At 41.8% G+C, this 25480-nt stretch overlaps 1 protein-coding gene and 1 long non-coding RNA gene across 2 annotated transcripts in view; one reads left to right on the top strand and one right to left on the bottom strand.

Moving 5' to 3' along the window:
• RBM20 (RNA binding motif protein 20) overlaps positions 1-25480 on the top strand; it is a 344285-nt gene that overhangs the window by 210624 nt on the left and 108181 nt on the right. Inside the window, exon 2 of the mRNA XM_073595898.1 lies at positions 3997-4924. Coding sequence (XP_073451999.1) covers positions 3997-4924 — 928 coding nt within the window. The remainder of the gene's footprint in view (positions 1-3996; positions 4925-25480) is intronic.
• The window catches only part of LOC141105783 (uncharacterized), an 83645-nt gene continuing 77289 nt past the window's right edge, over positions 19125-25480 (bottom strand). Inside the window, exon 5 of the long non-coding RNA XR_012235648.1 lies at positions 19125-19722. This is a non-coding gene — a long non-coding RNA (uncharacterized lncRNA). The remainder of the gene's footprint in view (positions 19723-25480) is intronic.

The following is a 25480-nucleotide window of genomic DNA, read 5'->3' as shown; positions in this document are numbered from 1 at the left end:
AAGCTCTGCTGATTTCATCATCCAATCATGTGCAAGCAAAAATGCTGTTTTTTATTTTCCTTGCCTGTCCCCCTCAGATTTACAGCGACTGCATTTCCAAGTGCACTTGTAGCACAAAGTGAATTTGACTTTAGTAAATAAACCCCATATGGATGCAACTAAAATTAGGAGCCTAGAGTGACTACTCGTATTTTCAGTAATGGCTATACAGGTGTGATCCAGGAAAAATATGCTCCATTAACATAGCATAATCTACAGTGTCAACCAACATGGTGTTTTTGATAAAGCGGACACAAAGATCAACTTTATCAGGGTGTCAGGTATTGGGCTGCCATTCAGTGCAGGTAAAATTGATACCTGTCATGTATGGATATATTCCAACAGCACTAAGTGAGTTCTTTATGAAGGTAAAATCCCCAGACAGATTTCACAGTTAAAATTCATATCTATGTGAACAATTTAACTTGCAAGGTAATTTTACATCTGTTCAGCCGGACATTGAGTTGCATATTATTGTTACAGGCATAATGATTTCCTGTTTTAGCTTTATTGCTTCCTGTGTAATTTCTCTGCTAATTGGTCAACAGATTAGCGATGCAATGATATTAGTTCACTGTACAACAGGCGGAGGGGTGATGCTAAAAGCTCAACCAATAACAAATCTGTTTATCCCTGCCGGTTGTGCTGTGTGTATATATATATATATATATACAATACTTATTTAACTATATGAGTTCTACCTAAAGTTAAAGTGGTTGTAAAGCCTAAACATTTTCTACTTTAATTCATTCCTTGCATTAAGGTAAAAAATGTTTAGGTGTCAGCATACCCTCCCCCCCCTGTTTTACTTACCTGAGCCCTTCATTCTATCCAGCGCCATGCACGTTTGCAGCTCTTCTCTCTCCTAAATTCTGGGTCTCGCTGGCTTTGCTGGGGCATTTGCTCCCAGTGCTGTCATTTAAAGTCAGTGGCAGGGGGGGGCCAAATCCCCCTGTCAATGGATGCAGCAGCTTGGCTCGGGTGCAAGCATGCACAAGTGCCCCCATGGGAAGGCACTGGACAGAGGGGAGGGACCAGGAGTGCCGGTGGGAGACCTTAATAGAGGATGTTTGCAGCTGCTCGGTGCAATTGAATTGCAAGGTGCCTTTCGTGGTGCTTATTTCAGCCAGTGTTCTGATAAAATAATACACTTTTGCACTTTGGGATCCTCCTGTATCTGTACAAACCAGTTCACTGGAATTTACGTTTTACATAGTTCAGGTGTTGATACAGTATTAAATGGCCCATAAGTAGCCTCATCTTCATTCCACTGTAAAAGGTTGCTTCAGATTAATGTGTCTAATGCATCACATCTCTGTCAAAGCTTAGCTCATGTGATGGACAAGTGTGATCAATCTTTGAGTCTGATAAAAGCTTTGGTGACAGTACATCCACAGAGATTCCATCTCTTTACCGCTGTATGTCTCTATCCATGTAATATGGTCTGTCTTTGTAGCTCTTAACAGGAAAGTATGCCTAGGTTGGCCTTGACTATCCGGGAGAAGTGCTCAGATAACATTTCAGAATGGCTGCATAAGTGCTCACTGGTGTTCTCTACTAACGTAAAATGCAGGTGCAGCTTATTTTTCTAATTTAAACATCTTGTCACGTCTGTGATGGGCATTCCTCAGTTAATCCCCCAGTCTTGATACTCTAGCACCATGGAATCCTAAACAAACTGTTCACACGCCTTAAAAACAGAGTTAAATACAGCTTGTACAGTGGGGAAGTGGTAAGACTGGAGCTACTGGGGGTTTTATACAAGAATAGATATCAAGTTTGTGTATTAATGAGGGTCTGGAGCAAGCAAGGAATACCAGTATTCCTAAATAAAGTAATTTCACTAGACAGCAGCAGGCACCATAAGTTCCTCATGCATACTTTGGCTTCTAAAAACTCCTTTCTCACTAGAAGCTCCAACACCTTGGAAACTCTCAGGTTTGGTACACATATATGAAAAATGCATTTTTGACTGTGACCAGCTTTCACATGTGCGGGGCGACTATTGTGCGATTTTAAAAAGGGTCCAATTCAGGTGCGATTTCAGGTAAAAAATTAAAGCGGAGTTCCACCTACTTTTGAGAGGTGGTCTTAAATGAAAGACCACCGCTCGTTTTTGGCTAGTTATTTTTTTTTTCTTCTAACTTATCTTTTTATGAAGTACAGCCTACACTTCCGATCCATCTGGTCCGCGGCGCAGGACGTCATATTCTCTTCTTCGGCAAGCCCCCCCGATGTCTTCTGGGACATGTGTATTTCCCAGAAGACAGCCGGCCATTCACAAAGTGCTGAGCGACTTGTGCATGCGCAGTACGAAACGGACAGTGAAGCCGCAAGGCTCCACTGCCTGTTTCCCTTAATTAGAATGGCGCCTGCACACGATCCGATGGACAGATCAGCCTTGGGGGGGCCGACATTGCGGGCTCCCTAAGCAGGTAAGTGTCCTTATTTATTAAAAGTCAGCAGCTACAGTGTTTGTAGCTGCTGACTTTAAAAAAAAAAAAAAGGGTGGAACACCACTTTAAATACATGCACTTTTAGTCACAAAAAAATTTAACTTACCTAAGGTCTAGAATTTGCTGTAGATAGAAACCAATCATAGCCATTGTTTTTTGGCGTTCAATTTAGAAAATAAATGCAAAGGGTCTGATTGGCAGTAACCCCTGCCATTCCACCAGTGATTATGGAAACAGCTTAGGGTCCAGTATATGGAGCAACAAAGTGTAAGTTCACTTTTTCAGAAAAAAAATAAAAAAGGTTAACTAACACCCTACACCCTCCCCACTTCTTACCAGCAGATACTTCCACAGTGCTTGTAGCGTGCTGTTAATGAGGCGATTGCCAGCAAGGAGTTATATGATATTCCAGTGCTACTAATTAATAAAACAGCGAAGCCCTTGAACACATAGAAATCCATGTACAGCAAATAAAATAACTTTCAATATGAGGTTAAGAGCAGTTTGGCCAAAGATTTTTGGCCATAATTTTCATCTGTGTCACAGGATTGCACTTACTTGCTCTCCTGTGATCCAGAATCAGCTGACAGTGAGCTAAAGCCTGCTGTTGGCTAACGTCACAGAGCTGCTTCAAGCTCTGAAACGATCCCGACATTTATGCCAGGATCCACCCGGATGACTGATTGGCAGCTGGTTCAGCCTTTCAGTGTGCTGCTGAGATCCTAAGCCAGCCACTCCCACCCCCTCCCCAGCCCTGTGAGCTCTGAAAGGGCAGAGCAGAGAACTGGGACTGACAGTTACTGCTCTCTGCTGAGAGAATACTAAGAACTGAGCGATCAGCAGTCATGTGATTGCTCAGTTCTCGGTCTTAGAGCCTGTGGGGGACAGTAGGTGAGTATGTATGTTTGTTTTTTCAGTTCCGACACTTCTCCTTCAATGTCAGATTGCTACATGATTAATAATGTTATCTGCAGCTGAGCCTCTATTGTCAAAAACAGCCAGAGTTGAAAAACAATACACCTTTGAGAGAGTGATTTACTTCAGATTGTCATTTTTATGTTTGCACTGTAAATCCAAATTTAATCTGACCATACACTAATCAAATTTTGGGCAGGTATTGATGAACTGGTGGAATTTTGCTTAGTAGGTGGCCCTGTCTGCACCCTCCCACCCGATATCCTTCAATCTAAAAATCAAAGGAGTCAGGTAAAAAATTGTTGGTCCAACAACAGCAGCATCCAATCAGACGCAGCCACTGTTCACTACTCTGACAGTCACCAGCTGTCGCTGTCAGAATACAGTAAATGCAGTGGTAGATTGTCAGCAATTATTTTTTTTATTCAGCATACAGACTGAATGAATAAAATAAAATCTAAAGGTATATGGCCAACTTTAGTCAAAATCACAATCTTGTTTAGAGCTAATGAATCTGTAACTGATGGTACACATTTTTCATTTATGTGCAATGTTATTTGCTAACAGTCATTTATTTTTGTTGCAGTGCATCTCAGCTACTAGAGAAGAATCCTTTCTCTATCAACAGTCCATTGGGCAGTGGAACTGCTAACCCTCTACTGCCGTCACCCGCCAGCCTTCAACTTGCTCAGCTGCAGGCTCAGCTCACCCTACAGAGGCTAAAATTGGCTCAGAGTGCAGTGACCACAAACACAGCTGCTGCTACAGTACTCAACCAAGTCCTCTCGAAGGTGGCTATGTCCCAGCCACTCTTTAACCCACTGAGAAATGCCATGATGGGTGCCCCCGGCCATGCAGGAATGGCCTCTCTTGGACCCGCCATGCACAATGCCCGATTTCCTTCTACTGGACTACCATTCTCTGCCCAAAACCCAGCAGCCATGGCACCAAAACATACTCAGAATCCAAACCAAAACTCTATGCCACCCTTTGGTAAAGTCATGGGTGGAAATAAGTTGGAAGGATTCCACACAGGTTCTCAGCCTTTTGGATCGGAGACAGAACAATCTGGGTATCATAGCTTCTCTTGTGGACAGGAAGAAACAATGGATGGTCGTTATCCTCCAAAACACAATAATGCAGCAGGATTTAAGAATCAGTATTATGGCACACATGGACCTCATCATTCAATGAGCCATAAAGGAGACACGAGCCAGGGGGTCCATAAGGTGTCCTCAAACAGTCAGTGGGAATCTTCTCAGCATTGGCAACCATCTAATGAGCCCTTTGACAACAGAAGCGAGCTCTACAACCCAGAAGAACCAACCTCAGACACAAAATTCAGCCCTTCAAGTTCTCCAGGTTTCAGCAGACACAATAATGGAAAACCCCAAAGCTGCATCACTTCACTGAAGAATCTAAAGCCACAGGAATTGAATGACTTCCATGGTATACCCCCCGCTCACCTACCACACACCTGTACAATGTGCAACAAAAAAGTCTTCAATTTGAAGGTTGGTAACTTGGGGTGCTGTTCTGACAAAAAAAAAGTAAATGTAGTTGTGTTGTGCATTGCTTTTATTGGTTTATGTTAGTTGGACATGATATATTTTTATATTAACAGAGACAACAAAAGATTAGAATTGGTAAATACTCTACACTGGTCACAGTTTGTACTATTTTTTGTCATATATTTTTTTGGGGCAGAAATATGAGAGGGATAAGAAATTATGTATCCCCAGCTGTTTATGCATTATTTCTGTAAAACTTACATGGGTGAATATGTTGCCTGGTTTTAAATAGAGTCACTGTTTTATTAAATTGTTTGTGTGTGTATCTTATAGTCCATGAAGCAGCCGCAAGCAGGGATGGGGTTAGCTAATTAGGTAGACTCCTGCTGATGCACGTGAACTTTTTCACTCATGCTTAAAAGTGGGAATCCTCTTTAAAATATTACCACCCTAGAAAGGCCACATTCAAATACCCAAGTTCTAATCTTTCAGCTGGTCTGACAACTTGGCATTTCAGTGAGCAGGAGGTTTAAACCAGATACCAGGCAGGGGGCGATAACAGCTGGGTAGTTAGTGTGTATTATTTTGTAGGAATGTAACATAGACCTGATATCAAGCAAGGGTCAAAGACAGCCGGGCAAACATCAAGTAAATAAGTATATGTGCAAGCAGACCCCTCTCCCCCACCCCAAAATTGAGCAGAGGTCACCTGGTGTCAGAAAGTAAGGCAGTGTTTGGTGATATTACTTTGCATGTGCTCCTCTACTCTGCACTTGTTCCTTAACTCCTTCCCACCTGTAGTCTGTGAGTTAATGTCGGGATGTGATTTATTAATGAACATCCTCTGTTTAATAGCCATAAGCCGGCACTTTCTGGTTGCACTGGCTGGTGGCTCCCAGTCCTGGCTGTCACTGACACCTCTGGATCCCCCAGACAGCCGGGAACAAAAATAGTTCAGCCATGACATAATGATCACATCCTAACCAGGAGTTTTATGAACAAAACAAGCCTTCAGCCTGCAGATTGCACTGCAGCCTGAAGGTAACAATGCTCATTTGCTTAACACGTTAGTTGACAGATACAATTACAGTATTATAAAAAATAGAAAAGTAGTAGAGTGCTGTATCATGTTAGCCATCAATCCATGCACTACATTTTGATGCCATTTCTTGGCTAACTTAAGAGAGTTGAGCTATTTTTTTTGGAATCATACTTACCTAGGTGAATGCAGCAACAGTGTAGCATTAGCCGGCGCTAAGGCTGAGAATGGAGTGATCAAACACTCAGTTTCGATCACTCAGTTCTCACCTCTTGACTGTCAGTCACCGGCTCTCTGCTCTGCCCCTGGAGCGCTGGACTGTGGAGGGGGCGGGAGTGGCTGGCTCAGGCTCTTAGTGGCTCGGGGGCTAAGCCGGGTGCTGGTCCAGGGTTCTGGCTGGATCCCAACCATATGGTCGCAATCTTTCCCCAGCTTGGATCGGCTCTGTGACATCAGCTGACAGCGTGCTTCAGTCTTCTGTCTGCTGAAAATGGGCCATAGGAGTGCAGAATGAACTGAACTCCTGTGATCCATAGAAGAAGTACAGCCAAATGAGCTTTGGTTGTACTTCTCCTTTAAGTTAATAAAGAGTCAAGCTTTCGGGACAACTTAGATCTCTTCTTCAGGCATTATACATTTTTGAAAAATAGAAACCCACTTATTTATACACAAGTTACATGGCAGAACATTGACATATACTGTATATTGACAAAATAATAAGTATTTTTTTTCTTGATGCATTTTAGTTGTAAAGGCTTTTGTAAGAGATCAGAATTTAGAGGCGTTATCAGGGCAGTTAACTCACAGAAAAAGATTTCAGGCTCAATTCTCTCTTCCAATGACAGTCAGACTTGTCACCTCATTGCATCCTTTTGAATTGTCCACACTTTTGGTCAAAGGCTTGAGACAAGCAAATTTCTGTTTTCAAAAATCTGAGAATTGATAAAAACCATAATTGTACCCAAATTAAATTTGTGTCACTTTTTTCCCCACAAAGAGAGCTTTCTTTTGGTGGTATTTGATTACCTCTGGGTTTTTATTTCTTGTGCTATAAAATAATCCCAATAAGCATATATCGATAGTTTTGTGTTTGATAGTTAATAGTTTTGTGCAAAATGTATAGTGGCTACAAACTATGGGAATCATTCTGGATTTTTGATTTATTTTTTTTTATACTAGTAATGGTAGCGACCAGCGACTTATAGCATGATTGGGATATTGTGGCAGACAAGTAACTGACACTTTTGACACTTTGGTGTTTATTTTCTAAAGCCACAGATAGGCACTGATGGGTGGCACTGATTGATAGCACTGTTAGGCAGCACTGATCAGGAGGCACTGGAAGGCATCACTGATGGGTACTGAGTGCCATCCCTATTGGGCATTAATTGGCATACCTGGGTGGGCATCCCTGGTGGGCACATTCAAGGGGGGGTTGCACTGATAATCAATCAGCGCAGACCCCCCCCCCCCATCAGGAGAGCGGCCGGTCGGCTCTCCTCTACTCGCGTCTGACAGTGCGAGTGGAGGGAAAGCTGATAAACGGCTCTTCCTATTTACACTGTGATCATCTGTGATTGGACACAGCTGATCATGTGGTAAAGAGCCTACATCAGAGGCTCTTTACCTCGATCGGAGATGCGGTGTGTCAGACTGACACACCACCGATCGCCGTGCTGCGCGCCCCTGCGGCTTATCCTGCTGGATGTCATATGATGTCCAGTCAGGATAACTGAGCCACTTCCCGGCCATCATTCTGCATACAGCGGGCGGGAAGTGGTTAAACATCTAGGGCGATCAAAGGGTGAACTGTGTGACTAACTGGTGTTTATGTGTACACAGTGTGCTGTTTTTACTAAGGGATGTGATGGATTTTCTTTCCCTGCTGGGAAAGAAAATCCATTACATCCTGCTGACAAGATAGAGCTCTACCTTGTTTACAGCTTCGTCCTGTGTCTCTCCTCGCCGATCAGTGGCTGTCACCAACTGATCGGCATCTGCTGTGACTGTCACCAACTGACTAGCTTCCCCTAGGCGGAAGTGCAGAACCACGTATGGGGCGGTTGGGACGTGGTTATATTGTGTGCAAAATGCCCCAGAGGAATCTTTGTTGGGAAGACAGGTCAAACTCCTCAACAAATTAACCTCCATAGGTTCACAGTTAAAGAGGAGTTCCGCCTGGGGAAAAAAAATATTGTAGATGCTGACTTTTTGATATATGGACACTTACCTGTCCAGGGAGCCCACGATGTCGACACCCCAGCCGATTCGCCATCTCCACTGAAGGAAACCGTCAGTGAAGCCGGTTTCACTGCCGGTTCCCTATGGTGCGCATGATTTCTAATTGGCCCAGCGGCGAAGGAAGGAGGAGGGGGGCCGAACTTCCCGAGGGACGGCGCTGCGGCGCAGCCTCCCAGAAGTGGGGACGGGGATCTGTCAAAAACAGATCCCCATTCCCCCCTTCCCCCTGAAAGGTGCCAAATGTGACACCGGAGGGGGAAGCAAATAAGCAGAGGTGCCACTTTTGGGTGCTTTAACAACAAAACAGGTTTCCCTAAGGCGGCACATTTCTGCAGCAGAGACCACACCATAAATTATCTAAAAATGATGGTACTGACTGGGAACTTCAATTTACAAAATGAGAGTCTGGAAAGGAAATGTAATTTTTACACAAATTCCAAACTCTGGACCAGGATTTAATTCGGAACAGTAATTTTATAAAAGCTTTATATAAAGCTAAAATAAAAAACCTTATATGTCCCAAAAATATATATATGCAAATTAGTTATAGCGTTATCGTCACGTTAACTGAATAATGCTGACTCTGCTAAACATGACCTGGGCATGTAGGTATCAATAGCCTCTGATCACGAAAAGGTTAAGCTGCAGCTATTTTTCTATTCATGTGAATAAATACAATAGCGCACTACTGTGTGCTCTTTCCACTCATTTCGAAGTGGCCCATCTGTAGTCCTGAACTTTTTTTGGCTCTGTAATAGCAATCAACTGGTTGCCCGTTCCTGTCTATTCACCAAACAAAAGAAATCTATAAGTGCCCAGCTTTAGGCTACATTCACACAAGCCTCCTGTGTTTGTGGTATTTCATTGTAGACAAATTGATCTAGGAAGTAAAATTAAATATTATTTTCAGATAACTTTTTTCTGAATTGAAATGTATCTGCATTTACATGCTTTTACTGTGTTGAGACATGCACACAGTATCTAATCCGCCCTTAGACAGACACATTTCTATTTTCTCTAACACAAGTAACATGTTTGCCCATAAATGCACAGGGTGAGTTATTTGATTTAAAAACATTAAATGCATTTAAAATGTCGGCAGAACTGTCCTTCAAATGCATATATACTCATGTATGTCTCTGTCTATGTGAATGAGGCCGTAACTGTAAGCAAACATAGTTCTAGTTTCTTTGCAAACAACTATCCTGGGATCAACATTGGTTAGTCTACAAGACAGTATAGATTTTTTCTAATGATGCATTTATCTGAAAATATCTACTATTTATTTTGGACGGTGTCACCTGGAAGTGAAACAGTGCACTACCGATTACATTTCTGTATTCCACATCCCATAAAAGTCACATAAATGACAGTTAAAGTTGGAGCCTGAAAAAGCTTCTTGGGTGATACTTCTGGTATGAACTGTAAATAGCTGGGAAGTTTGTAAAGCTGCTCCCCGGGTCCAGGTGTTTGCAATCCCGGAGGAGGCTCTGTGAAGGCTGTGTATCTACTTTTGAGTGACATCATGTGTTTCTTGTCACAGTATCAGCTGACAACACCTATATCTGTTTGGCCTGCATGTCACGCTCTCTTATATGTAACCTGTCAGCAATATGTTTAGGTCAGGGCTTGACAAATTTGCTTTGAATCTAGGAGCCAGATAAAAAAGTTAGGAGCCAGTTTTTTTTTTTTTTTTAACTAATAAATCTTAGGGGTAGAACATGTAACATGTTTCCAAAGGGGAACTTATCCTTTAACCCTTTCACAGCCAGATCCGTTTTTGTGTTTTTGGCACACGTTTAAAAAAGTAATTTTAGGCCTGAAGATTACATAAAATCCCCAAGCATTATATATTTTCTGAAAGCAGACACCCTAGAAAAGAAAATAGCTGTAGTTCCAATTTTTTATGTCACACAAAATTACTGCAGAGGTAAAAAGAACACATTAAAAGCTCATTTTAGAGGGCACAAAAACGCAATAAATGACCCAATTTATTTTTTGGTGAAATATAAAAGCCAAGGTTGCACCAAGTAAATAGATGTCCATCATGTCAAACTTTAAACCTGTCAGTACCCTATATTTTCCACAGCCCCCCTTAGGTCATCAGCTTAGCGTTACAAAGGAGGTCCGGTGCTTGAATTATTGCTCTCATTCCAGCGTGCACGGTGATAAGTTTTCAGGAATAGGCGCCCCCGCCACATGCATTTACGTTTGTACGCATGTATATGTGGGTGTGGGGGGGGCTTAATTTTTTGGGGGGGTGGGATTTTATTTGCTTGGATGTAACTTTATTTTTTTACAATTAAACTATTTTTTTTTTTTTTAACTTTTTTTTCCCCCATCACATAGGGGACCCTATGTGATGATTTTTTTTAAGACAATAATGATTGTTGTTTAGATTAATCTTATAAAAACCTCAGAAAAAATGTGGTGTATAATTTAGATATTATGTAAAGTTTAAAAAAAAAAAAGCTATTTATTCTTGAATATCTCTATGCAGTGGTAAATATAAATACCCAGCTATATGGTTAGGGAACAAAATATCTAATCCACTCTGAGAACAAACAGAAGAGATATATGTATTATCAGAGATTTCCCACAAACTCAGAGATCAAAATTTTTATTTGAAGTAATTTTTTTTTAAAAAGACAGATTTTCAGAGAGGCTGGTAAGATAATATTATGCATGACACCCTCCCTTGTCATAGGCAGGCAGCTTGATACAGCGCCTGCTGTCACTTATGCTGGCCATACACAGACACATTTTTCCTTTAAAAATGTTCATGAGCGTTCATTCGATTTTCAAATCATTAGTGGGGTCAAATTGATGTGTGTTTTTAACCACAGTGATGGGAAAATTTGAAGGAAAAGAATAGAAAACATTTTCGACAGAACAAATTCTCTGACAGTGTATGTGGTTTTCGTTCAGAAATGACATTCATTTTAAAATTGAATGTTAAAACCAAGTGAAATTTTCGAACCGCATTACGTTCATTCATCAAGTGTACAAATAATATTTGTACGAATATTCTCACTTGAAAATCGATACGTGTATGGCCAGCAATAAAACATTTAGTAGCAGCAGCATGCTTTTTTTATCAATTGTCACAATAAAAAAAAATAGCCCTTTGTAGTAGAAAACAGCAGATAATCACTACTATAAGGGGTTATAGTATTAATTATATATATAGACACAAGTAAGATATACAGGGTATTTTAACTGGGAATCAGACATGAGGGTATATGAAGGGTGGAGGGGGGATATAAATCTTTTATATTAAAGTAGTATTAAAGGCTGAGACATTTTTTTATGGATATAATCATTTTAAATATAATGCACAATACTGGTAAACTTTTGCTTTAAATGTAATTGTAATGCCTTATATTATCTCCAGCTTCTCTGGGTTCAAATGCTAATCTTCTCTGCACAGGGCCCTTAACCACTTCAGCCCTGGAAGGATTTACCCCCTTAATGACCAGGCCATTTTTTTTGCGTTATGGCACTGCGTCGCTTTAACTGACAATTGTGTGGTCGTGCAACGCTGTACCCAAACAAAATCGATTTCCTTTTTTTCCCACAAATAGAGCTTTTTTGGTGGTATTTGATCACCTCTGCGGTTCTTAATTTTTGGGCTATGAACAAAAAAGACCGACAATTTTGAAAGATTTTTTTTACTTCCTGCTATAATACATATCCAAAAAATAAATCAAAAACAAACTTATTCATCAGTTTTTAGGCCAATATTTAGTCTGCTACATATTTTTTGTAAAAAAATTGCAGTAAGCATATATTGATTGGTTTGTGCAAAAGTTATAGCGTTTTCAAAATAAAGGACAGATTTATGGACTTTTTTTATGTTTTTACTGGTAATGGTCGCGATATGCGATTTTTTTTTTTTTAGCAGGACTGCGACATTGCGGCATACAAATCTGACCCCAAGTGACCCTTTTTGAGGACCAATGACATTATTATAGTGATCCGTGCTAAAAAAATGCACTGATCAATGTATAAATGACACTGGCAGGGAAGAGGTTAACACTAGGGTGCGAGCAAAGGGTTAACTGTGTTCTAACTGTGTGGGGGCTGGGCTCACAGAGACAATACAGAGATCGCTGTTCTTGATCACTAGGAACTGCAGATGTCCATTTTGTCCCCTTTCAGAATGGGGATCTACCGTGTTTACATAACTACAGATCTCCATGTTGTCTCATGTCAGAACGGGGATCTGCCGTGTTTACATAGGCCTGTTCTGCCTCTCTGTGCAACAATTGCATGAAACAACCTACAGGTATGTCATTTTGCGCAATAGAGCCGCTCTGCCACAATATATGTGTGGTGGGCGGTCTTAAAGTGGTCAACCACTTCCGGAATGGCGCACGCCGATATACGTCCTAACATTGAAGAGGGGTATCTTTGTTATGGCAGCAGCTAGCTGCCATAACCCCCGGTATCCTCTTCTTCGGCCGGCGGTCCGGTCTCCGATAATAGTGATCTCTGCGGTGGATTCGCCGCGAGATCACTTTTATCAGTGGTGGGAGAGGGGCCCCCCCTTCCGCCGCGCTCTGGTGCCCTCTGCCACTTACTGGAGCTGTCGGCATCGGCGGAGGCGACAGGGTCCTTCAGCTGGCTGGGTATGGAGACGAGTGAAGGGAAGATGGCCCCCACCCGTCTCCATACCATTGCAGGGCGGAAGTGACGTTTTTAAAGGGCCATTTTTAAAAAAAAAATTTTTTCAAATGCCAATTTTGTTTTTATTTATTTTTCCATTGCATTTTAGTGGAAATATGAGATCGGAGGTCTTTTTGACCCCAGATCTCATATTTAAGAGGTCCTGTCATGCTTTTTTTCTATTACAAGGGATTTTTACATTCCTTGTAATAGGAATAGAAATTACACCATTGTTTTTTAAAAGAACAGTGTAAAAATAAAAAATAAAAGGTAAAATAAATAAGAAAAAAAAATTTTTTAAACGCGCCCCCTCCTGCTCGCGTGCAGAAGCGAACGCATATGTGAGTAGCGCCCGCATATGAAAACGGTGTTCAAACCACACATGTGAGGTATCACCGCGATCGGTGGAGCGAGAGCAATAATTCTAACCATAGACCTCCTCTGTAACTCAAAACATGCAACCTTTTTTGAATCAATAGAGTATTATCACATAGTGGTAATGTGGGTACGTATAAGGTACTAGGTGCCACATCGCGAAATCATTGTAATCATAAAAAATTAAATCTGGGCTTTGGACTTTATAGGCATGATAACCACTATTGTTTAATTAAAAGCTGAATTTTATTCAATATATAAAGTTTGGTTTAAAAACAAGAGTACAAGAGGGACAGATACAGAAATCAGTTCATACAATTATGCACTCCATACATAGCTCAATATTATGTAGATAGATTAAATGAAAATGGAATACCAATCCTTCCACCATGAGGTTACTTTGTGGTTACAAAAGAGCTATGTAGTTGGTAATAATCGGTGTCTTGAGCTTGCTCTGTGTTTCTATGAACTGATTTCTGTATCTGTCCCTCTTGTACTCTTGTTTTTAAACCAAACTTTATATATTGAATAAAATTCAGCTTTTAATTATACAATAGTGGTTATCGTGCCTATAAAGTCCAAAGCCCAGATTTAATTTTTATGATTACAAAACATGCAACCTGTAGAATTTTTTAAACGTCGCCTATGGAGATTTTTAAGGGTAAAAGTTTGTCGCCATTACGCAATTTTGAAGCGTGACATGTTGGGTATCAGTTTACTCGGCATAACATTATCTTTTACAATATAAAGAAAAATTAGGCTAACTTTACTGATGTCTTATTTTTTAATTCAAAAAGTGTATTTTTTTCAAAAAAAAGTGCGCTTTGTAAGACCACGGTGACAGAAAGTATTACAATGGCCGCCATTTTATTTTCTAGGGTGTTTGAAAAAAAAGTGTAATATGTTTGGAGGTTCTAAGTAATTTTCTAGCAAAAAAAAAACAAATCTCAGAAAGAGGCTCGGTCCTTAATGTATGTGTGCTGCACTGTGTATACTGACATATATGGACGGTGTACTGAGCTGTATGTGTGCTGCACTGTATACACTGATATGTCTGGATGGTGTACTGAGCTGCAGGCCAACTAATCGGCTGAAAAACTATTCAATTATGAAAATAGTTGACAATCAACTATCAATTTTGTCAATTAGTTGTTTCAGCCCTAGTCCAGAGGCATTCTTTAATTCATGAATGACTAAGGGCCCTTTCAAAAAGGCTTTCTCATCAGGTCCGCCTGTCAGTTTTTCAGGCGGACCTAATCGGATGCTACATTCACTTCTGTGGAGCGGTAGATGTCAGTGGCAAATTGTCTGCTGAAACCCGCCGCTATCCGATCCCCTCCGTGAAATCCACATGGATGGAGACCCTTTTTTCCATCCATCTGGCAGATCGGATGAAAACGGACAGGCGGTCATATGGCGTCCCCTGCTTCTACAGCTAGTTTTTACTGGGAGTTTCACACATTGCTTACTTGCTGTATATCAGAAAGAAAGTGGTATTGTGGGTCTTTCCAGTCCATGATCCATCAGTTCCTGCTTGCAGTTTCCCTCCTCAAGGACCTGGCACCAACAGCCTAGACCGCTGCCCCCTGCCTGAGTCTACATGCTCCTCGGAGTCTTCCCTGACATAGTTACATAGTTATTCTGGTTGAAAAAAGACACTATGCTGGCCCATTTGCTCAGGTACAGATACTTTCACAGGCTGCTGACTTGTAAGTTGCTAACATGTTCCTGCTCCCCCTGAGTGGGTCGCATGATTAGAAATTTTATGTGATGTTTATATCTCTACAGATTTTATATTATTACAAATTCGCCGCTGAAGAGTGGCTTCAGTGCCATGAAGGCCTCGGGCTTACAACGATGCATATGTTTTATACTCATAGGCCACTACGTTGTGTTCTCAGGATGTATTATGGAGGAGTATTCTTTCAACTACTTTGTGTACAATTTGACAATTATATGCTGATGGTCTGCAATATGCTGTTCATGTGTTTACTATACTCGATGTATCCACTGCTGCATGTCATGTTGTGTGTTTAAGGGCTCTTTCACACGAGGGATCCGTATGTCCGTTTTTCATCCTTCCGTTTTCGGATGAAAAACGGACATACATATATCCCTATGGAGTGTCGGATGTCAGCGGTGACATGTCCGCTGACATCCGACCCGCTCCGATCCAAAAAGTGTAAAGGAGGAAAACCCTACTTTTCCATCCGTTTTCGGATCGGTTGACGACGGACACTACGGTCTGTCATCATCCGATCCCCCATAGGGGAGAGCGGCGCTCTGACAGGTCTGTCGCTGCACAGTGTGCAGCGATGGACCTGTCATCTTTCTGCTCAGCGGGGATCGGCGGAGCGATCCCCGCTGAGCAAGCGGGTGTTCACGGGGCGGATCATCACTGATCCGCCCCGTGTGAAAGAGCCCTTAGACAATAAACACATTGCCTATTACCTTGTCTTACTTGTTGAGTCCCATCTTAATTCCTCATTCAAAGTCCCGAAACCCCCTCTATATACTAGATTTAGTGATAGAGATGCATGGCAACATGCATCTCATTTAAAGTCTCAAAACTCCCCTTTTTTCACAGAATTAAAATTAGACTTGGGAAAGGTAACATTATTAAATCACCGGGACCAGATGGCTTGCATCCAAGGGTACTTAGGGAACTCAGTCAAGTAATTGCCAGACCATTGGATTGGATGGTCTCAGCGGGGAGCATCGATAGTTTAAAAAAACTATTGGATAAGCACCTGAACGACCACAACATACAGGGATATACAATGTAATACTGACATATAATCACACACATAGGTTAGACTTGATGAACTTGTGTCTTTTTTCAACCTCACCTACTATGTAACTATGTGCAAGTCGCACACGCATATGAAAACTGTGTTCGTACAACATGTGTGAGGTATCGCCGCCAATGTTAGAGTGAGAGCAATCATTCTAGCAATCGTTCCTCCTCTGTAACTCTAAACAGGTAACCTGTAAAAGCATTGAAAGCACCAACTATGGAGAATTTTAAGTACCGTAGTTTGTCGCCATTCCACGAATGTGCGCAATTTTGAAGTGTGACATGTTAGGTATCTGTTTACTCGGCGTAACATCATCTTTCATGTAATACAAAATTGGGGTGTATATATTGTGTTTTTCTTTTTTTATTATTCATTCAGATGTATTTTTCTCCAAAACATTGCATTTGAAAAACCGCTACGCAAATACCGTGTGACATGAAAAATTGCAACAATCTGCATTTTATTCTCTAGGGTCTCTGCTAAAAAAATATATCATGTTTGGGGGTTATAAGTAATTTTCTAGTAAAAATACTGATTTAAACTTGTAAACAAAAGGTGCCAGAAAAAGCCCAGTCTTCAAGTGGTTAAAAATACTTACATGTGCATTGTTTTCTGAAGAGCAATTGGCAGTTGGAGCACTCTTTAGAGAGCATTTAACGCCATTTAACTATACGCCTCCTCACCGCTTGCTTTAACCCCACACTAGCATACTGCAAACTCCCCCATCTATCCATGTCTTCATGCTTTATTTTTCTGAGATATCACTTTGAAAAACAACCCCCTAGCCTTTCTGTCTGTGGTCATCTTGAGTAAGGGCAAATGATTCATGTAGCATTTACTTCCTGGAATCCATCTGCCCTTAGCTCAAGCATGCATACAGGAGAGTGTGCTTAGCTGAGGAAACCTCTCCTCCTCGCCTAAAGACTCCTGGGATGTATATAATTTCTTACCTAGGCAAGTAACCAGAAAGTAACTGAAGTAATGTAAAAAAAAAAAAAAAAAGTTTAAAGCAAGTAAATAGGATATAGTTTCCTATTTACTAATGCTAGCAGCATGAGGATTAGACATAGGGGTTAATTTACTAAAGGCAAATCCACTTTGCACTACAAGTGCACTTGGAAGTGCAGTCGCTGTAGATCTGAGAGGAAGATCTGAAATGACTGGAAGCTCTGCTGATTTTATCATCCAATCATGTGCAAGCTAAAATGCTGTTTTTTATTTTCCTTGCATGTCCCCCTCAATCCTACGGCGACTGCACATCCAAGTGCACTTGTAGTGCAAAGTGCATCTGCCTTTAGTAAATAACCCCCAATCAATGTTGTTTGGGAGAGTGAAGTTCTATTTTAAATACATTTTAATTTCCACTCCCATGGTGCTTCCAGCAAGATTCCAGGGAATGCCAAGTAGCCCAAATCTTGAAAGAACACACTTATTCACTGTGCTGTAGCGTCATCTTGTGAGATTTGGATTTCTCAGCATTCCTCGGGATCTCGTCAGAAGGAATGTAACATCACCCCTGCAGTATGGAAGCTACCTAAATATGATTATTCATTTTTTATTCACTACAGTTTTGCAGCAGCATTTTGGTATGGTGGGGGAGCAAAGTTAATATTGGACCTTGTCTTATTTCTACAGGGTATGCACATTTACGATTGACCAAAAACATTGGATAAAATCAAATGTATTTATTTTTTGGCACTTAACAGCTTAGCTGGTGTACATTCCATAGCAAGCCATACTTATCAGTAACTTCAATGTATGTACACAAGTCTGCACTCATTGCAGCCCCATAGTAAATATCCTGAAGATGCAAATAAATTGTACATGATTGATCGATGCATTGGTGTACCCACATATTTAGTAACTCCCTGTTTTTCCTGTATGTTCCTTCCACCTTTAATTACAGTGTGATCTAGGGTAGTATGGCCATAAAACACAGAAAATGTATTCGTGCTGCACTGTACATTTATGATTGGAGCATCAATGCAATTCTGTTTTACTAAACTAACATTTTTAGGGAGAATTTTAAAAATCTTCATTTCATGTTGCCACTGAATAATGGGGTTAAATATACAGTTAATGAAGCAGTGTGTGATTATTAACATGTTTGTGCAGTTTTAGAGAAATATAGTTTTCTTGTTGTGTTTTTGTAACTTGTTACTTAGGGGCTTAGTAATGCAGTTCAGTTTTGCAGAATAACAAAGAACAGCCAGACGGATTCCTATTTTTGCTGAAGCTCACAGAAAATTCACCCAAAATGGGAAGTTCCGCCCCGTGCCGCCCACCATATTTGGAAAAAATGTTTTTCTGGGAGCTAGTTTTGACACGTACCCGCTCCCACCATGCCTAAGCGATTAGAGTGGAAGTTGTTCTACTCGTACCTATAGGTACAGTAAATATCTCCTAAATGTTCACCGTTTAGGAGATATTTACTTGTGAATGGGCCAGTGACGTCACCGTCACATGCGCTCTGAAGGAACAGCATGCCTTTGCCGCTCCTTCAGAGACCTCTGCTGTGAATAGCAGGAGTGACATCATCTCTGCGCAGCCAATCAGATGGCTGGAGGACATGAACCCGGAAGGAAAATCGGGTGAAGATGGAAGCCCTGTCAGCGGTGACAGTGCATCACTGGGGGGCTTCGTTTTAAGGTAAGTTTCACATAATGTTCTAGTACAATATAACTTTACCTTTCAGGATTAAAAAAAAAGACCGCTTTAACCCCTGGTTCACACCAGTGCGGTTTTGAAATCGCGTTACTTCAGCGCGATTTCAAAGCCGCAGATCAGTGTAATTTGCACCTCTGATTTCATTGCGGCTTGCAACTTTATTTAACAGAAGTCTGTGCAAGTTGCAATGAAATCCCCAAAAAAGTAATGCAGGAACCTTTTTCAGTGTTGCTGCGACTTGAGTCACAACTATTTGAATGGGCTAAAACAAACATATCTGGTGACAACACAATGAGAGGTACAATCCAGTCAAACATGAAGATTTGTATTTAAACTCATACCTTCCAGTTTTTATGATTTGAAATCTTTATTGAAATGATTGTGGAATGACTTTCTATAAACAATGACCCAAACAATCTTCAGTGACTTGTGGGTTATTACTGGAAGTGGATGTGCTAGATTCACAGAGGTTGGATGGCCCCAGTTTACCCATTCTTATAAGCAGGATTCCAGTGTGGTGTGTGCTGTTGTAGTGATATAGTGTGCAGGACTCTACACACAGATAATCCCCCAGCTTTCTGCCAGGGGAGATATGTCATACCTAAAAGTATCGTTGATATAATCCAGCGGCGTTGACATTCAGGAGCAACTGCTGTATGAAATGGCCAATGTCAGTCTGACCCTGGTCTAACCTGAACTTGGCACATCTGAGGCATGCCTCATTAGCCCTTGGGTAATCAGGATGCCTCACAGGGATCACAAGGGTCCATGTCACTTTATCAACTCGGCTCTGTTCCAGTAAATTCCACTGAACGGCTAAGGTAGCCGTAGAGTCTACTGGCTGCTGGCAGGTGAGCGCAGACAGGGTCTTGTGTACCTTCCTCTGCACTACATTTTTATTTATAAGGGCCACTTTGAAAACACTTATTTGGCACTTTTGTTCATTTTTTTTATTCTTCCTCTTTAATCCTCTCGTGTCTTGTCAAGCAGTTTCACATATGCTGTTGAGTTCACTGCAAAAAAAAAAAAAGAAAGTAGTCATTACATAATAAATATTAGGAAGTGAAGTTTTTTGGCACATCTCTTCTGCCCAAAAAAATATATTTCCTTATTCTTTCCCCCTGCTATTATAATTGTTTTATGTTGTGTTCACTGCTTGTGGCATGTGCATAGTGCACTTTACACTCTCAGCTCATTCCCAACATCTATAAGATGCAAGTGCAAGGGCATTGGAAGACACGGACGGAAGAATTGCCATGGAAGATAGCAGTGGCTACGGAGTAGTGAACGTAAGCATGGACCTGCCAGTGGTGGAGGAAACGCCAATAAGTCTGCCACACTGGACAAGTATCCTGTGTATGCTTGAACGTAATGGTTATGGCGAGAGCCATCCCTTCCCCCACCTTCCCAGCAGGAAGCAAAGTTCCAATCAGATTGTGAGATCTCTATTTTAGCATTATTAGTTCACCGACTGACTCTTTTAGCAGAGTATATAGGTAATTGGAATTGCAGCCTCTGTGTGTTTTTGTTATTTTTTTATTTGCCTTTTTTGTTAAAATTGACATGTCTTTTTTTAACACCCTGAAATACACTTCAACTTTTTAAAACAATATTGGGCTTTAGATTGCGTTTTAAATACCTTTCTAAACAGCTAACCTACCCTCTAAAATTCAGTGATATAATTGTGAAGCTCAAAGTGATAAGGCAAATAAAAAAATAATAAACATGTTATACTTACCTGCTCTGTGCAGTGGTTTTGCACAGAGCAGCCCCAATCCTCTCAGGTCCCCCGCCAGCGCTCCTGGACCCTGCCTCCAGTCGAGTGCCTCCAGAGCAAGCAGCTTGCAGTGGGGGCACCCAAGCAGGCTCACTCCTGAACCGCTGCTCTGTGTGTTCATTGGGACACGGAGCTGCAGCTCGCCCTGCTACCTCTCTCTCCTCATTGGCTGTCTGGCTGTGATTGACAGCAGTGGGAGCCAATGGCTCCCGCTGCTGTCTCAGCCAATGAGGAGGGAGAGTCCCCACAGAGCCAATGCTCTCATGCAGATCGCTGGATCGAAAGGGAGCTCAGGTAGTTATTAGGGGGGCCTATAGGGATTTTTAAGTACCGAAGTTTGGCGCCATTCCACGAGTGTTCGCAATTTTAAAACATGACATGTTAGGTATCTATTTACGCTGTGTAACCTCATCTTTCACATTATGCAAAAAAAGTATCTAACGGTTCTTTTTTTGTTTTTTTTTATGCTTCCAAAAAAAAAGTGTTTACAAAATTGTGGCGCAAATAACGTGTGAGATAGAATCTTGCAATGTCCACAATTTTATTCCCTAGGGTCCCTGTTAAAAATCTTATATATGTTTGGGGGTTCTGAGTCATTTTCTACCAAAAAAATTATGATTTTTACATGTAGGGGAGAAGTGTCAGAATTGGCACGGGTAGCAAGTGCTTAATGAATAAAAACAAAACACAATAGTTACCTCAATTTTTGTTGTATAATGTGAAAGATGATGTTATGCCGAGTAACTAGATACCTAACATGTCATGCTTTAAAATTGCACACGCTTGTGGAATGGCGACCAGCTACGCTACTTAAAAATCTCAATAGGCGATGCTTTAAACGCCTTTAAAGGTTACCTGTTTAGAGTCAGAGGAGGTCTACTACTAGAATTATTGCTCTCCCTCTAATGTTTTCAGTGATACCTCACATATGTGGTTTGAATACTGCTTACAAATGCATGTGCGACTTGCATATATGTTCGCTTCTGCGCGCGAACATGGAGGGATGCGGGAGTTTTAAAAATTTTTATCATTATTATTTATTTTACTTTTTATTTTTACACTGGCCCTTTATTTATTTTTTTCTTGATCACTTTTATTCCTATTACAAGGAATGTAAACATACCTTGTAAAAGAAGTAGGGTGACAGGTCCTCTTTATGAAGAGATCTTTCGCTTTAAAAAAAAACAAAAACAACATTTTCTTCCAGCCTGGACCAGAAGTGATGTGAACTCTTTGATCACCAATGGGAGCAGCCACCTGCACTGTTGGGATTGTTTCTCAGGCGATCCGGCGGGAACGGTAAGCCTGAGAAACACCGGGGAGGGGTGGGAAGTTGGGAAGTCCCCTCCCACCGCTTTGGAAACATGAGCCACTTGGACCGGTTTCATGAGAAAGCTAGCCACCGGCTGCAAAAAATGGTACCGGGGTTATGGCTGATATCTTCAGCCATAATCCCGGTAAATCACTGGCAAACCGCAACACACACACACACATATATATATATATATATATATATATATATATATATATATATATATACTATTTCAGTGGTTAAAGAAACATTGGGGTTGATTTACTAAACCTGGAGAGTGCAAGATCTGGTGCAGCTGTGCATGGGAGCCAATCAGCTTCGAACTGCACCTTGTTCAGTTTGGCTTTGACAAAACAAAACTGGAACATTTTTTTTTTTTTTTTTTTGCAGAGCTGCACCAGATTTTTCTTTTCACTCCCCAGTTTTAGTAAATCAACCCCAGTGTCACATGCCCATTCAGTGCAAAGTGTCACTATTGTCTACTGGTCTACTGATAGCCCACCCCCAGCAAGGTATTTTCATAAGTCTGAGCTCTCTCACCACCTTTCTACTGCATGAGTCCAGCCCTGGTATGCTCCAATGTCAAGTGGTATCGGAACTTACCTGGGTGAATGTGTAAGAGATACCAAATGCAGGTATCCAGTGACAACAGGGATGACCAGATCGGTGGGCTACATTTAAGGAAGCTGAGTATGATTTAAAGAAAGTTTATTAAAACACCACCCATTCAACACCAACAGACCATAAACAAAGCAAAAGTGAAAATGAAATGTGACTGTGAAGGAAGTATCCAATCAACTTAAAGGAGTTGTAAACCCTCAAGGTTTTTCACCTTAATGCATTGTATGCATTAAGGTGAAAAACCTCCATGTCCTGCAGCTGCCCCCCCAGGGCCCCCCTTTTTCTTACCTGAGCCTGATCATTCCAGCGACAGAGACGAGCACAGACGCTTCAGCCGCTATCTCGGGTCCTCATTGGATAAATTGATAGTAAAACTGCAGGATTAATCGTTAAGAATCGTTATTGCGTTTTTTTCCCCCGTTGCGATCTTGACAAAGTATTTCCCAATTCTTTCTATGCAGAGAATTCTCTCTGCTCTGCTAAAGCCGATAGCCATCAAAAGAAAGGAAAAAAAAACGGGCAGTCTGCCAAGAATCACAACATTCTTTAGCAATGGAGCTTACAGTGGGGACGGAAAGTATTCATACCCCCTTACATTTTTCACTCTTTGTTATATTGCAGCCATTTGCTAAAATCATTTAAGTTATTTTTTTTCCTCATTAATGTACACACAGCACCCCATATTGACAGAAAAACACAGAATTGTTGACATTTTTGCAGATTTATAAAAAAAGAAAAACTGAAATATCACATGGACCTAAGTATTCAGACCCTTTGCTGTGACACTAATATATTTAACTCAGGTGCTGTCCATTTCTTCTGATCATCCTTGAGATGGTTCTACACCTTCATTTGAGTTCAGCTGTGTTTGATTATACTGATTGCACTTGATTAGGAAAGCCACACACCTGTCTATATAAGACATTACAGCTCACAGTGCATGTCAGAGCAAATGAGAATCATGAGGTCAAAGGAACTGCCTGAAGAGCTCAGAGACAGAATTGTGGCAAGGCACAGATCTGACCAAGGTTACAAAAAAATTTCTGCTGCACTTAATGTTCCTAAGAGCACAGTGGCCTCCATAATCCTTAAATGGAAGACGTTTGGGATGACCAGAAGCCATCCTAGAGCTGGCCGTCCGGCCAAACTGAGCTTTCAGGGGAGAAGAGCCTTGGTGAGAGAGGTAAAGAAGAACCCAAAGATCACTGTGGCTGAGCTCCAGAGATGCAGTCGGGAGATGGGAGAAGGTTGTAGAAAGTCAACCATCACTGCAGCCCTCCACCAGTTGGGGCTTTATGGCAGAGTGGCCCGATGGAAGCCTCTCCTCAGTACAAGACACATGAAAGCCCACATGGAGTTTGCTAAAAAAACACCTGAAGGACTCCAAGATGGTGAGAAATAAGATTTTCTGCTCTGATGAGACCAAGATAGAACTTTTTGGCCTTAATTCTAAGCGGTATGTGTGGAGAAAACCAGGCACTGCTCATAACCTGTCCAATACAGTCCAAACAGTGAAGCATGGTGGTGGCAGCATCATGCTGTGGGGGTGTTTTTCAGCTGCAGGGACAGGACGACTGGTTCCAATTGAGGGAAAGATGAATGCGGCCAATACAGGGATATCCTGGACGAAAACCTTCTCCAGCGTGCTCAGGACCTCAGACTGGGCCGAAGGTTTACATTCCAACAAGACAATGACCCTAAGCACACAGCTAAAATAACGAAGGAGTGGCTTCACAACAACTTCGTGACTGTTCTTGAATGGCCCAGCCAGAGCCCTGACTTAGACCCAATTGAGCATCTCTGGAGAGACCTAAAAATGGCTGTCCACCAACGTTTACCATCCAACCTGACAGAACTGGAGAGGATCTGCAAGGAGGAATGGCAGAGGATCCCCAAATCCAGGTGTGAAAAACTTGTTTCATCTTTCCCAAAAAGACTCATGGCTGTATTAGATCAAAAGGGTGCTTTTTACTAAATACTGAGCAAAGGGTCTGAATACTTAGGACCATGTGATATTTCAGATTTTCTTTTTTAATAAATCTGCAAAAATGTCAACAATTCTGTGTTTTTCTGTCAATATGGGGTGCTGTGTGTACATTAATGAGGAAAAAAATGAACTTAAATGATTTTAGCAAATGGCTGCAATATAACAAAGAGTGAAAAATTTAAGGGGGTCTGAATATTTTCAGTCCCCACTGTAAGTATAAACATTGTAACGATTTGTCCTTCAGCTCAAAGGAATACACTTTGGTATGTAAATGAGGGAAGTTTAACCACTTAACCACGGCTGCAGGGCGGTTGGATAACTCTGGGAGGACGTACTATGACGTCCTCCCAGAATTCCCCTCTCGCGCGCCCCCTGGGGCGCGCACCCGAACACATCTGTGACCGCCGGGTCCAGAGGACCCGGCGCATCACGGATCGCGGTAAATGGCCGCTGATCGCACCCGTTTACCATGTGATCGCGCCGTCAAATGACGGCGCGATCACATGTAAACAGACCGGCGTCATCTGATGACGCCGGTTCCTCTCCTCCCCTCCTGTGTACCGATCGGTACACAGTGAGCGGGGAGGGGGATGGATGGATGTCTGCAGCGCTGTGGGTTGTATGTGTAGTGCCCACAGCGCTGCACAGAGACATCCAGCCATCCATCCATCCATGCTCAGCCATCCCTCACTACTATGCAATACTGTGCAATACTCTGCAATACCCCCACAATACTCTGCAATGCTGTGCAATACTCTGCAATACCCCCACAATACTCTGCAATGCTGTGCAATACTCTGCAATGCCCCCACAATACTCTGCAATGCCCCCACAATACTCTGCAATGCCCCCGCCATACTCTGCAATGCCCCCGCCATACTCTGCCATGCCCCCGCCATACTCTGCCATACCCCGCCATACCCCGCCATACTCCGCAATACCCCGCCATACTCCGCCATACTCCACCATACCCCGCCATACCCCGCCATACTCCGCCATACTCCGCCATACCCCACAATACCCCGCCATACTCCTCAATACCCTGCCATACCAAGCCATAACCCGCCATACTCC

The sequence above is a fragment of the Aquarana catesbeiana genome, linkage group LG08 (assembly GCF_042186555.1).
Source record: "Aquarana catesbeiana isolate 2022-GZ linkage group LG08, ASM4218655v1, whole genome shotgun sequence".
Classification (NCBI taxonomy): domain Eukaryota; kingdom Metazoa; phylum Chordata; class Amphibia; order Anura; family Ranidae; genus Aquarana; species Aquarana catesbeiana.
Note: the sequence above shows the minus strand (reverse complement) of the source record. Positions and strands in the feature narration are given on the sequence as shown.